At 37.5% G+C, this 15,610-nt stretch overlaps 1 protein-coding gene across 1 annotated transcript in view; it reads left to right on the top strand.

Annotated features, from left to right (window-relative positions):
* Positions 1-15,610, top strand: part of ABCC4 (ATP binding cassette subfamily C member 4) — a gene marked incomplete at its 3' end in the record, with an annotated part of 120,726 nt that overhangs the window by 67,808 nt on the left and 37,308 nt on the right. The window contains 1 exon segment of the mRNA XM_009275812.1: positions 9,069-9,148. Within this exon segment, the coding sequence (XP_009274087.1) occupies positions 9,069-9,148 (80 nt within the window).

Genomic DNA, 15,610 nt, shown 5'->3' with positions numbered 1-15,610 from the left:
CAATATTTTCCTGAAATACAGTGTTTAAAGCCTATTCTGAATCTAGTCTTGATAGTATAAATAGCACAGGAAAACTCCTTTTTGTTGGAAAAACCTTACCAGAAAGGTGACGTATACTTCCATTTTTGTTTTAATCCTTGTATTGATGTATATTTATATATAACCCCCAAACCTGAAAGTAGCTCTAAAAGCTGTTTTTCTCCTCTCATGTAAAAATTCCAGCAACAGAATACTCTTCAGATGTTTCAGTCCATCCTGATTTATAGTGTTAAGTTTAATTCATTGTAAGCCCCCCCTCCAGCAAAACAACACTTGGGACATATTTTCAATCCAGATTGGATTTATAGCAGAAAGGAGAACTAGACTACACAAATGCTCTTTCAGAAGTGGGTGTGTTTGTGGTTAAATAGTTTAGCAAAGAATTAAATTCATAATCTTGCTAGTAAAAAGCCAATATAGGACTATATTTTGTATATACTATTCCAGGTTTATCTTATAGTGATGCTTTGTATTGTGATGAGAAGTTGAAGTAGGTAACTTTACATCTGGAATAGAAAAAGCAGGTGGTGTAAATCAACAGAAAATTGGGTAGATAGTGTACAACTTGACATCTTTTTAAATGCCAGTTGATAAGAAGTTACAAGTGGTTACTATTTTTTAATTTATTTTTTTTTCCCCCTTTAGGGGTGGGAAGGAGGCCAGTGTCAACTCTTCCTGTACCCCCTCCTCTGTATAAATACTTTTTTTTTTTTTTTGGTTCAGTTGGACTGTGTGCTTTAGAAATATCTTGTTGCTTATGTTGTAGTATACAGCAGAAATTAAGTTGTGCTGTATTTTGGCAGTACATTAAAGTTGGTGGCTTGGTTTTAGTTTTTCATTTGTTTCAGTATGTTTAAATGTAGATTTTATTCATTAAACTCAGGATAACTTAAAATAGCTCCAGTGAATAAAAATGAGTTTAAAAGAAGCAGAAAGGATATCGAGAGCTTAACTTCTGGAATTGTTAGAACTTTTTTCTGGCAGTCTTCATCACAGAATTATGTATAAATGGTTTACTATTATTCCAGGGATTGGGGTGGGGGGCGGGCAGGTGTCTGCTTTCATTGTCATTCTAATTATGAAGCAGAGATGTAGCTTTGTACTCAGGTTATGGGATAAAGACGTTTGTTCTTTTGAATGATTCCAATACTTTCTTTCACAATAAATTAACATTCACAGATTATTTCTTTTGTAATTATTGGGGTAGGGGGTATCATTGCAGGGATCAATAATTCGAAAGTTGCTAATGAATACGTTATCCGAGCAAATATCATGCTTTTGTTAAAAGAGGTCATTTTGTTAGCAAGTGTAATACAGCACCAAAGTTAAACTCTGTTTTGCAAATTCTGTTACAGCTGAAATTGTAGCCAACTTGGTTAATTGGTAATGATACATAATATGAAAGGCAGTTACAGCGCAGAAGGTATTTCAAGATTTCTCATGAAAGCAATCTGAGAAAGAAGGAAAGTTATACTTCCCTCCCTTCCCCCCCCCAATCAAGATGTTTTTCTTTGTGTGCTTCTGTTTTTAATGAAGACTCTATATATTCTTTCTGCATTGTATTGTAAGTGAGGAGATAGGCTTTGGCTGGTGATAACTGATGTTAATACAAATGCTTTTCTGAGCACACCCATGAAAAAAAGACAGGTCAACTGTACCACATAATTTAGCAAAGGGCTAAGTCAGCTTGCATGGAGCATGGACCTATTTTGATTTTCTACAACCAGCGTAATTCTAATCAGTAGGTCATTAGAGTACTGTGTGTTTCTAGTGGACTGGAAAGCTCAAGAAACAACTGTACAGTTAGGATCAATGTATTCGTACTAGGTAATGTAGATGTCTCCATCAGCAGTAAAAATAGAAATTCATTTCCAAAGAAGCCTGTTTTCCATTCTTATCTTTGTCATAGTTATCCTTCTTTCTTTAAATCCTACACTTAAAAATAAGATCAAACACAGTGTTCACGTTTTCTTGTTTCCTAACTGTTTTCCTGTTTGACAGCATTCGTGTAAAAAGTCCTTTTCAAGTAGTAAATTCATTTGGATAGACAGCATCCCACCTGAATTCATTACGTGCTGGCAGTTTAGATAAATGGATATTATGATCTCAGCATATTTTGGCCCAGCACCACTGTGCCCATTTGCAAATGTCTAAGAAAGTGATAATATTCCTGTCTTTTTCAGGCTGCTAAAGAAAAAAAAGGGGTAGAATTTCTTATTTATATTTATAGGATGCCTGTGGGGAAGACGGTAATGCTGTATATGGCAGTTTGTGTGGACATGCGGTGCTAAACATATATTAAAAAAAGATAACAGACCTATTGACGTTTCTTTGTAGAAATATGGAAGAAAAGCCAGAGTAGATCAGTAATTGACAGCTATGCAGGAGATGCATTTCCAGATTTCTTTCTGAAGAAATATTTCACAAACTTACAATTCCTCTCAAAGTCAGTAATCCATCTTTAATTATTTTGTTGATTTCATAGTTGTATTTTACAAGGTTGATGTAATGTCTGCTTCCTGCCAACATTTGATATGGACAATCCACTTTGTCGCTGCTTTGATGAAACGGAAGGCTGCTTGTAGTTGCAGTACTTTTTTTTTTTCCTTCTTTTTTCTTTTTTTTCGGTGTATGTGTGTGAACTGAGCACAGGTGAAGACTTAGCAGTCACTGAATGCCATAGCTTAACAGCAAGATATGTGGGGAGCTGTCAATTTATACCACTGGCAGAATGGGAAACATGTTCAATGTCGTTAAATTGATGGGCGTTTAAACGTACCCAGTTCTGTGCAGCTATTTCTTTTATTCCTACCTTTGAGTATGCTTTTATTACCATATACACACTTCTGAGCATTATTTTACTACCAAGCATACGTTTAAAATGACTTTCGTTTTATAAGCTGTAATTTGGACTGTTAAAGTACGTGCTTTCTCTCTTTAGGGTAAGTTAACACCTCTACGTATACACAAACGGAGGCATGGTCTGTTGTAGCGCGTCTCCCCGGGACGGAGCGCGGTGACGACACCCTGCCGTGGTGGCCACCCTCACGCCGGTGCTCTGCCTCCCTCGTGCAGGGGGTGCCCCAGTGTGTGGTGTCAGCAGAGTGTGATGCTCGGGGGGCTTCTCCTCCTCGCTGAGTAAAGTAGGTGGCGGTGAAGTGTGCGCTTTCGACTGTCTAACATCGGTCCCTTTAAATTAAAGTTGTCTTGGACTAGAAGAGCATCTCTGTGGCATGACTGCCTTCAAGGAAGTGTGCAATCCCAGTTGGGGTTGCTTACATTTAGTTATATATGTATGAATAAGTACCTTGTGGAATCCATTCCTAGCGGTACAAGTTGTTTTCAGACAGGTTTCTGTGAGTTTGCAGCAGGAGTGGGAGATAATAGTGTTTAATTTATTACTTTTTTTCTTCATGGAGGCTGGGCAGAGGGGGAGTGTTCCTGGCTTCACTGTCGCAGAGTAGATAAAGAGATTTTGAATATTTTTTTCCCCTGGTAAATGCAGTGTACTTGTACGTGAAAATTGATACTGAGGCCAATTGCCATGAAGGAGTTTAGGTTACTATGCAAAGCAGTATTTATTAATAACATTTGTGTATTGAACTAAAGTGCGATGCAATTAAAATTCCCTCGATTGAGGATTAACCTGATCTCTGAGGGGAAAAAAATTCCAAGAGCATGCACCCATGCACGCACATGCACACACAAGTGGCAAAAGCTTTCTGTCCCTCCAAGGACCTTCTCTTAAAACCTTTTTCTTTTCCAAAGAGGCAAATCAGTGGACTAGAGAAGTAGCAACAAAGCATTTCTGCAATGTGTTATGAAGCAAGTGGGTATAAAGGCTTTGTAAACTCCTTGCAAGATATATAAAATCAATCTGCCCACTCTATTCTGTTATACAGAAGTATTTCAGTGAATGCACTGGCCAACAAAGTACACTAGAAATGCCAAATACATTTAGAAATAATGTACTGCTGCTCTTAGGGTCCTTGATATTTGGAATTTAGGTTGCACAACACTGAATGCTATTGGTGGCATTTGGCTGTTCCAGTGGAGGATCCTAGTTTCTTGTTTAAAAAAAAAAAAAAAAATCCTTTTCTTTTCTGGTGTTTACATCCTAAGTGTTGATTCAGTTTGGATTATATTTCTTTCATCGTGAAGTATGTATAAACATTTTAAATAGGTGTGGCACACTGTCAAGTGTTTTCATTATTTGGATGATAGGTTTGAACATCTATTCCAGAGTATCAGTAGGCACCTGCAGAAGCAAAGAGGGTATGTAGCACCTGAACACATTCTGATTCATGCAATTAAAGCAGTTTACAGAGTGAGGAAGAAAAGAATATCACATACTGAAGTTTGATGTCTTTTTCATGGAGAACAAAAGAGGTTTGATTCTTTCACTTCTAGTTTAGCCTAACTATTGTGTAGTGGAGGAGGTTTAATGAATCATTGTTTAACTTTGATACTGCCAAGTATTTGACCATTAAATAGTCTGAAATGTGTACATAGCACTTTGGTGACAGACCCTTATTTAACTGTGATTAATTGGCATTGAATAGTTATTTAATTACTTCGGAAGAAATCTAACAACAGTGTGTTCTGATTAAGTTATTTGATGTAAAAACAAACATAGGACTATTGAAGAGAGCACGTTCCCTTTTGCAGCTTGCTACTGACACTGCACACCATGTAGAAGCTTGAGAACGATTAAAACAGCAGATACTATTCACAAATTTGGATGCTGTTGTAACATTGGCATACTTAGTTCTTGATTTCTTAAAAGGCTTTTTTTGTTAGTGGTTTCATGAAATTTCCTTTGCCTTACAAGTTTTAGATTTAGTATTTGCTTTTTGCTTTTGAAGCCCAGACTGAAACTCATTGGGATAAGTAAAGGGTGCAAGTATTAAGTGAGCTTGAAAATTTTTGTAAATTGAAACTACTGGACTAGATACAAGAATTACTGTCTCATGGCATGTATCTATATCACAGAAATGGTCACGTAAGGAATTTGGGTTTTTTAGAAGTATGAAGCATTGTGGGAAGGTGAAGTTGATAGTGTGTAAGTTTGGGAGAGAAGGATATTAGAAGTTTCGGAGAGAATTTTTTTTTTTTTTTTTTGGCGAGTTGTGCAGGTCCTGCCCTTCTTGAATAGCAGGTGCAACAATTTCTTTAATCTGAAGAACCATCCCCAAAAGTTAGGTTTGCAAATGCTGGCAGAAACTGTAGTCATAACTGTAAGCATTTTGAGTCCTGACTCAAAATGGCTACTTTAACTTTCATATCTAGAATGTCTTCTCTTGCATGCTTAATAATGCATAAGCAAGCCACTGATTTACTGTGCTTCCAGTAAGTGGAAACAGTTGTTTCTTCATACCTTGCGAAATAGACCTCATTTACTTGTAGACATCTTTATAAATGTAGCAATCGCTCTGGATGCAATATCATGGTGGCTATGGGGCATTTTGCAGATATTCCCAAAGCATAGCATTTCTGCTTGGAAGTGCATTGCTCTCTCTAGTATATAGTGAGGGAACTTGCTTGCTTTAGTGGGTTACTGTAGCTTGCTTCGGCGTAGTGCTGAATAAAATGCCAGTTCAGTTATATCCGTATGAACAGGATTTGAAATACATCTCCAGCCCTGTGTTCTCTCTCACACAGTCATTGGGGTAATATCATTGAAAACCAGCAACAACAAAAATAGGGCTAAGGCTTGTGGCTTTGTCGCTTGCTTTTAGCAGTAGAAAAGTATTAGTGCTCACTGGATTAACGTTATGAGAGGGAGATGCGGACCTCTTAGCAAGAAGTGAGGTATTTTCCTAGGCTTAATAACTTCAGGTGTCGTTTTCCAGAATTACTGTGTGCAAACACTAAATAGACCGTAAATTACTTCTTTCGATAACTTGAAAATTAAAAAAAATGAAGTTCTGCTACCGGAGATTCACCTGAATGTTTATTTGGGAAGCGGCTGATTCACATCCCCACTGCTTAAATTGCTTTAATTGTGTCAGGTGGACTGTAAAAGGTTCCAGTTTTCAAGGTTTGTCTTTTTGATATACCATTTCTTCTGCTCACTCGTATTTTAGTCCATGTCATTTTACAGAATTACTGTATTTACATTTTAAAGAGGATTAGGCAGATTAAAAGATGTTTTCATGTTTTATTGATAACGTCAGATTAATTTCCACTTTCCTACTGGCAGCTCGCAGCTCTGTCAAAACACAGTCTGTAGAAGCACTGTTATACTTAACAATTTCATAAGGCAATTGCCAAAAATACAGTTTTGGCAATTAATTAGCAGCTTGATTACCAATGGGAACTGGGGTAGTTGGTGGTTAGTGGATATATGGAAGAGATAGTAAGACCAGAGGACTACCGAGGCCAGCTCAAGTGAGCTAAGTTTTCCTTCAATGACCACGTTCGTCAAACAACTTCACTAGAAGAAATGTTATTGTGGAGGAGAACATTGCCACAGTCACTCTTGGTGTGCGGGATGAAGGCAAGTATTCTGCAGCTCTCATTTATATCTATGCTGGCTTATTACCCCCGAAAGCACTGGAACAGATCTGTATCATGCTTGCAGTCTAAAGCCCTCCTTGTCGCAACACTGAAACTTTCTCAGAAAATGGCTGGAGATTGTCACAGTCTCCAAACAATTGCCGAAAAAACCCAGACTCAAAATCTGCAAAATTTCTCCTTGAGCAACTTTAATGGGTCATTCTTCAATAGAAATGAGAACTGAACTCCGAGATGCTGTTGGAACTGAAACTAGAATCGCTGTCGACAGCAGGCATTTTGTAATGGCTTCTCTCCTCTAGCCCTTAAGGCTTCGTCCTTACCATACAAAATGAGAGTTCTGGATGTGCTCTTCCACTTGTGGGATGAGGGAGATAGCGAAGGCATCGCTTGATTCCTGGAGGTGCCGGAATTGACCTGACCTGCTCTATGGCTATGGGAAGTGGCTAGCCTGAGTGACCTTGCTGCCTCCCAGCAGTGTCGCATGGGATGGCCTTTGTGCAATGGCTTCTTACATCAGTCTGAAACCTCTACAAATAAAACTTATTTTGGGTTAAAAGGCAAAGGGGGATTCTAAGGCTGAATTAAGGTGGGGTTTGCTCGCTATGGGAATAATCCTTTGCCCTTGCGTACAGCTTGTCATCGGTGGTTCTCACAGCGTTTCACAGAGGGGCTTGGCACTGTCACCTCTCCTTGCTCTGCTCTTCACCCTGTAAAATAAAGTGAAGTCACTCAGGAGGCAAGTGGCAAAGCTGGGAACAGATTGCTAATACCCTGAGACCAATCCATTATGCCATCTTGTTTCCCTCATCTGCCCCTCCTGGACAGGCCGCTAAGGAAAGCTCTGTCAGAAGGAAGCATTATTTAACCCCTTTGAATGATTTTCTTTTTGCCAGTGAAGTCTTGGTTCATTTGAAAATAACCTGGAATGTGATATTTAGGGATATTAAGAAATCTGAACTACAGCATGCGTGCAATATGTGCTAGATCACTCTTCCGCGGCCACTCTCCATCTAAGGAAATCACAGGAAAAGGAAACTTTAAAAAAAATTGCCTCAGAGTTCCTTCTGATGTTTCTACCCCAACATGAAATAAGTGAAAGGGAACATCCCAAGCTGCCATTCCCAGTAGAAACAGATGAAAGAGATTTTGCTGAGCCTTGTGCTGCTATATACCCTTCCTCTCTGTGTGGAAAGCCTAAAAATAGGATGAATTCTACTGTTGTCTGCCTTAAGTAACTGCCTTTGGTAGTAAAGTACTGTGGAACAAGTTGTTCGCCACCGGTATCTTTCTTTGGAGTCGTGTCCCAGGCCTGAGGAGAGGATGTTTTGCATATTGCTTGGTGCGGAACAGAAATTCCGTTAAAAAAAGAAATGAATGATATGCAACAAAATTTATAATTCCAAGACAGCCGTGAACAGAAAACTAGACTGATGGTTGCTACAGAAGTTACTTCAGTATCTCTTATCTCTGAATTACGTCTCCAGCGCACTCCATGGAAACTTTAAACTTAACTACTTTCAGTTTAATGAGCTCCTTTGAAAAGAAAAAAAAAAGCCTTTTGTTGCCAATGCAGTGAATGTGTTTGTACCAGTTAGAAGTAATAATTGAATCAAGATATATGTAGATAAAAAAAGCAATGTGAGTGCATGTACGGGCATTACACACCTTAGAAAAGGCCAGATTCCCATCCTTAGCTTAGTTTCTTTCCTGGTGAGCAGAGATATCGATTAATAGAGAAAGATACTAATCCACTTATGGGTGGCAGCATTGTGACTTTAATTATTAAAGAACTCTTGCTATAACTGATTTTTTCACTCAAGTAGAACTTGGGAAAATAGGGAAGTGTAAATGCTTCACTGACAGCAGATTAAAAATTGTTTTATTAGTTTTAATGAAGATCAGTATTGTCAAGGTTTTGAATAAGTATAAATGTAAGGCTGCATGAACGCAAATCTATCTCAAATTTTATTTCAGAAACGGCTGCAATTTGAATCCACTTATAATGGTGGAGGGCTGGGAACAGAAATACTAAAAAGGATCAGTTAGATCAGCTGTGATCTATCGGGGACATGCATGCACTAGTGAGTTTCAGTCAAGGATAGGAACAGATTCTGGCTGATGTTACTTGACAAAACTTGCATTAAGTTGTCTGAACTGTAAACCTTTACCTGCACATGTTGAGCATATAAAGCATGTGTGGTTCACCTGTTAAATTCTGTTGAACTATTTTCAAAGCCCATTTTAATTTTTTCCTAGCAGTTTAAGTAAAGGTTTTATATTCGGGTGAAAGGCATTTGTAAAAAAAGTATGCTCCTTCAAAATACATTGCAGTGGTTGTAAAAGATTCCCTTCATGGTGGTTTCAAAAAGTATCTTTTTATCTTTAGATTCCAGCTGTTTCCTTTTTACTGTTACTAAAATGGTAAAATATGGTGTGTTTAAGACATTTTGATCTTTAAGGAATTATATTTACTTTCTTTTTCTTTTTCTTCTCCAACCCTGTTTCTATAGGAAGAATCTTAAATCGTTTCTCCAAAGATATTGGCCACCTGGATGACTTGCTTCCATTGACGTTTTTGGACTTCGTGCAGGTAATTCAGTTGCTACTGTCAAAGACTTCTGCACTGCATTCTGAATTTAGATTCCTCTATGCTTTGGTGAAGATCAGCTATTTGTCACAGATGTAGCTGAGTTGAATGAAAGGGCTTGTTTGTGAAAGAAAGGTGTGGTTGAAATTTAATGTGTCAGTAAAAAGCTAACATGAGTAATAACTGGCAGGTAGGAGTGGCTATACACAGCTTGCTATTATGTCAAGATTTCAGTTCATAGTAGCTACATGCTTGGTAAATTGCTCCTGATTTGCCTCCAAGCAATCTGGCAAGCTTATTGCTCTTATAAGAAATATGTCCATAGTAAAGAAACAATCAACTCACATGAAAAGATAGCACAGATTAACCTAATTACGTGTCTACTTCCACAAAGAATCAAATGCTTACCACACCATTTTGGATTAGAATAGGTGTGGCTATTTACAAAGAAAAGATTAGTAGTAATAGGGTGAATATAATAGCCTTAATAGGAACAAGTGAAATAAGTTGCTGCAGACAAGAAAGATGGACAAAGCACTGAGCTTTTGGTGATGATGAAAGGATAAAGGATTATATATGACATCAAGGTAATTTTTCTGTTGCAGTTGCTATTAATCCTCCTTGTAAAAAATGGCAGAAGGATAAAGCTGCAAAAAAATTGATCGTACTGTATCAAAATAACATGAATCACAGAAGACACAGAATGGTGGAGGCCAGAGAAAGAAATGATGTAGTGGATCATCTGGATCCACTTAGTGGATCAGACCTGGCATGCTCAAGTCAGAAATGTTTCTTAAGGTGCTATTGCTAACTTCGCTTCGTCTCTTAGAGATAGCTTATTCAGGATCTAAACCTTGTTTTGACTTCTTTAAAAATAAACCAAAGACATTTTGGGTTGAGCAGTTTAATCATGTTGTTAATGCTGAACTCTTGAAAATAGGAAAAAAAAATTATTCCAAGGAGTTAGTAAAAACATTTCTTAAGATAAAGTCTTTTTCCTAGTTTAGTGAAGTTGTTAAAGTTGAGGTGTGTGTTTGTTTTTCACAGCATTACAGTGCCACATGTCATTTTGGGGAAGAAAGGAAGGTGATGTGTTTTACCTATCAATTAAAGCAATTGGTTTTTTTTGTGAGTTAGGGAGTTGCTTATAGTGAATATTAAGGTTTTGAATTCATGGGCTTTTAAGGCCCTGACAAATTATTTCCTGAAAGTGCAATATAAACATCTTTCTATAATATACTCCTCGTTTTCTACTGTTTATACAGATTCCAAATTTTCTTCAGTCTCATTGACTGTCTGATTAGACGGAATATCTTACTTTGTTTCAGCTCTCTTGGGACAATACATATGTGCTTTTCTTTTTGGCTGGAAGCTCAGGCCGTCCTGCAATCCTTATCCTCTTCTCTTAGCATAGGATTTACATCCACAAAGTCAAAACCATCTCTTTTGCATAGTGCTCCTTGGCCATTAGGCCAAGCAATGCAGAGGGGTTTGTATTTGCATAGGTTTGTCCCCTTTACAGCAGACTGCACTGTGTATGTTCATACTACATACTACTCATGGCCAGAGCATCCTCTGGGTCCTGTGGTTGTGAGAGAAAATGATTAACCCTTTTCCTTAGTTCCGTGCATTTACAATAAAGTGAGAGTTGTGTTGCAGCCCACTTGCATGGTGTTTTTATAGCAAGCAACTGAGTGGGTGTTTTGCGTGCCCCAGCATGTGGTTTAAAGGCACGTGGGGTTGTCTGAGGATGCAAAATTTGCTGGGAAAATGTTAGAGAAGTCTGCGTAAGCAGAGGGAGCCAGAATTGGTGTGGTCTTGTCTGTACTTCCTTTTGGGAGCAGACCCTGAAGCAAACTGTCTTGAGAATTACACTTTTTTTCTGAGGGAACCAACTGGTTTGCTCCAAAAGAAAGCTAAGAAAGGAGGTAACCTGTATGCATGGCACATACAGAGGACCGAATCATCTACTAGTGAATTGGAAAACCTAGTTACTTGACCAGTGTATAGACACCTTAGGCAGTATAGGCTTACCAAAACTTAACTCGTCTGGGATGAAAGACGGGGCTGTTGCTCTAGATGTGATTGTTTTCTTCTTTCAAGCTCCTACTGTAAACCACATTTTGTAAACATTTCCTGTCGTGTTGATTATTACTTTGTGTGTTTCTTTTAAATTGGCTATTGAATAATTTGTCAAATTCTGAAGTTTGTATTTTAAGTGACAAGTTTTCCTTTTCAAAAAAATAAAGTAGATGTTACATGTCCAGTACGCTATTAAAATGATACTATGTTTCAAAGCTTGCTTGTTCTATTTGGCATCAGAAAAGAAAATTTAGGAACTTACTGTTGATTAATAACACACTACTATCCATAAGACAAAAGCACTTCCTTCTTGGCAGGTTTTCTAAAACTTAGTATTCTTGATCGGCAGGCTTGTTGGTTAGTGGACGCCTTTTGAAATTCAATAGCAAAGATATGATATTTATTCCTGAAGAAGCACAGATTTTTACAAAGGATAACTTATCAATTATGATAGAGATCTTTTGTCACTTGTTTTGTTTGCAGGTGTCTTTTATAAGACTTCCTATAATCCCTTCAGGAAGAAATATTTTCTCCTTTCTAAAAACAGTATTAGCTAAATATAAAAGCTCTGATCCCAGCCATTGTTGCTGATTCTTTGAGAGACATTTCCCAACATTCATTGTTTAAATGGTTGTCAGGAGGAATCAAGTGAAACTTAATAAACAATGCAGTAACTGGTTCATCTTACTTTGTGTGTAGAAGCTTTTCTTGAGCGGATTTGCATTGAAGAAGTGGTCCTTTTTCTGAGTTATTGCTAGGATCATTGTCAAGCATTCCACCCTTTTACTATATTGGCAAGTGAGTGTATAATTTCTGCACAAATAAACACAACGTGATTGGACACCCAAAAACTACAATATGAGCCCATTTAAATACCTATAAATAAATAAATTAAATAAAATCTACTTGTTTCAAGAATTTCATAATTACATTGAGTACAGATTTTAAGGCAATGCTAAAAAGTGATAATGTTCTTTCTAGAGTCCCTAATAAGATTTATACACTGCAATACAGTCATTACGAGCATGATTAGTCTAGACAGCTATACTGGATGAAAATTAATTCCTTGAACTAAAAGAGTTGAATTTTTTACCTCTTCCCTTGAGTCAATGAAGAAGAAACAGTCAGTTCTCTTCAAGACAGTGGATAGTTACTGTACGCTTATTTGTTAAAGCAAAAATAAAAGATATGTGGGCAAGCACAAAAATGCATTATAGACCTTGTGTATTCTTCTGAAAACCTGGCTAGATTTTGCAAAACCGTTGCTTTGCAGTAGCTCCCAAGGTAGCAACTCTCACTATGTTTAAGGTTTCCTGCCATCCTTCCTTTCTTTGGTTTAAGTGCACCAAAATATAGCACACCTGTCTTTGGAGACATTGGGGGCAGGAGGGGCAGTCCTCACTAGAAGGAGGCAGTCATTTTTAATTCTTAAGTTATGAAACTTAACAGCATATGAGACATGTCATGTTAGTGCAGTTGACTATCTTTTTGTAGAAATTACTGCTGTGTCCACAAGATTTATAAATAAAAAATAAGTCTCTTTTATGAGAACATGTTTATGGCTATTGTTTGACTACATGGCTGTTGAACAGAACTCTGTGGGTAGATGGGAAGTATAGAAACTGAAAAGAAACCAAAGGTTAAGTTAGGCACTTCAACTGAGATATCTGTAATTGTACGTTTACAGTCCAGTTCAAAGCTCATTAAAGTAAAAAATAAACTTTACAGTCCACAGTCTAAGCCTGGGCCTTATCTTCTGTAATGGATTCTGGCTAGCCATAAGGTTCCACACCAGCTCTCCTGAAAAATGAAATAAAAAGCAATTCTGTGTTCACTATGACACTTGTTATTTCTACTAAATACGGCACTAAATAAGTTTGTAAAATCAGGTAGTAATTAATGTTTGTAGGTTGATTCAGATAGTCAAAAAGCTGAATTAACTTGTTTAGTGAAGATGGTGTATTTTTTTGTTTGCTCGCATATTTTTAATCACTTGCCTTGGTACTGTTAGCCTCCTTAGCCTCAGTCCCCTTCTTTTTCGTGTCCCGAGTTACGTATCTTTTAGCAGGTGTTTTCCAACTAAGTTAGTCTCCTCAGGTAAGGGACTACTTGTGTGAAGGCCATTACAGTGCTTTAAAACTTTCTAATGGGATTTAAACATCTACTTCATTTAGATATATATGCTTTATTTATGTATTTGTTAGTTTAATCAGAGGGCAGGCCTGACAGCAGCCTCAAAGAGCTACCCAAATGCAAATAATTGCGGAAATGCTTTCTTTAGTTGGTACGAACTTGATCATCCTATAAATAAGTCCAAAGGGACTTAAGGAAGTCAGGTGCCATTTAAGATGACTGGGATTTTGTTACTCAATTTTCTTAGGCTCCTCTGAAAATACCAGCTGATTTACTCAGTGTTGTAACCAAGTGTTGTTCCTCCTCCTACCTTAAGCTCTGTGGGAGTACAAGGTTCTGTTGATGTGGATGTCACTGGTAGGTGTGGGGCTTCTAGTTTAAAATGTCGTGGTTAAAATGCATAGTAATGTCTAGCTCAATGCAGCACTAATAAAACGCACTATACTAATTTGGGAAAAGGTCAGCCAAGGAATAGAATAAAAGAATTTAACGAGGAAGTATTAGGAATTAAGAATCCAATATATTTAATAGTTTTTTATGCACATTAGCCCAGATATTCCTAAGTGGCCACTATTTTGGATGCTGTATTTTTGAGAACTCATCAAAGGCTTGTTTTTAGTACCTGAATCTCACTTTGACTTGAGATAGATCTGCAGAGGCTTAACATCTTTAAACTGTGGTCTTAGGTGATGCAGGATGCGTACCCAAACTGATAAACTACTGCTTGAAAATTTTATCTATAAACTGATTGAATACATAGGATCGTGAAATATATTTCAGACTTTTTGTTTTGTTTTGTTAATTATCATGATAAATTTTAAAGGGTGGGTTTTTTCCTGTAGTTTCTTGCCCTTTTAATTCTTCAGTGATCTCATTACCGGTTAACAGAGTTTGATTTTCTGCTTTAGTTTCTAGTGGATTTGAGTAACTTAATGTGATGGCCCCTTCATTTTGATTTCTTCCCCTATGTTGGGTTGGGGGAAAAAAACCATGATCTGTTTTGTTTCTGGAGAACACTGTGAACATGTGAACTATCTGCAGCTGCCCTTGGAAAAGGGCAGTGATTTATTGAGGAAAACTGAATTGCAAAACCTTTTTCCTCCCCAAAATCAACAGCTTGACTGAGTTTAAATAACTGACTTTTCATATCCTTTCATCACACACAAAGACCTAATCCTGAGACTACTTGAGCCACCAATGTAGGCTGTGGCTGAGACCACCACTGAATGTGCCATTCCCTTCTCACCACACACAAAACACATTGACTGCAGCTTTATGAAGTGAAAATGCTGAAGAAAAGGAAAATGTGAAGGAGGTGTCCACAGATTTCTTTTTTTTTTTTAAAAAAAAAAAAAAAAAAAAGAGCTGCTGCATCTGGATATTAGGAACAAAAAGTGCCTCAGACTGGAATAATAGCTTGGGTCACTTGCTTTCGTATGTGAACAAGAGTGGAACTGCCGTTCCTTGTTTCAGTACCACTGACCCTTGCATTTTATTGTGTGAAGATGTCAGGGAAAGTGTGTAGAAGGAATTCAAGGATCTTTTAGTTTAACAATGACATTGTTGTTTTGTGATTTCTGCGAGAGGTGGGATTCCTGGGGGTTTTGTTGTGTTGTTTTTTTCCAGTTTAGCCTGTTTTTTTAATGTATGCATGTGTGAGTTTTAAGAGATATTTTTATTCATTAAAGAATAGTTCTTTCTGTGTGTTTGCATGTGTACGTTTAACATATGATCATAAATATGTTGTGAGAAAATAACCAGTGGTGGGATCTATGTTAAATGTCAGCATATACTCTTTAGCCTGGAATGTAGACCAGAGCTGTACTTGGAGACACCTTTTGGTTTCCCTTCTGCTGAATCCTGGTAGTTTTGCTTGATGGGTAGATCAAAAGATTCTGCAGCTGTGCTGAGGTCTAAATGAAAAATAAATAAATTAAAAAAACAGTTGCCTGGTGGCACTTGACTTCAGAAATCTCACTGAACTACTTCTTTGTGGAACTGATGTTCTAACTGTACATTCCCAAGATGCATACTACAGTGCATCTTGCTAGTGCATAATGAAAGACCATTTAAAACTTAAAGAAAAATAATAGGGGTATGTATTTTTTCATTGGTTACTTTTGAGCTCTAATTTCAAAAAAGGTTAAAATCATAGAATCATGGAATAGTTTGAGTTGGAAGACCTCTAAAGAGGTCATCTAGTCCAACCCCCCTGCCGTGGGCAGGGACATCTTCAACTAGATCAGGTTG

Source organism: Aptenodytes forsteri, unplaced genomic scaffold, assembly GCF_000699145.1.
Source record: "Aptenodytes forsteri isolate BGI_AS27 unplaced genomic scaffold, ASM69914v1 Scaffold161, whole genome shotgun sequence".
NCBI lineage: Eukaryota > Metazoa > Chordata > Aves > Sphenisciformes > Spheniscidae > Aptenodytes > Aptenodytes forsteri.
This window is presented reverse-complemented; position numbering and strand designations above follow the sequence as displayed.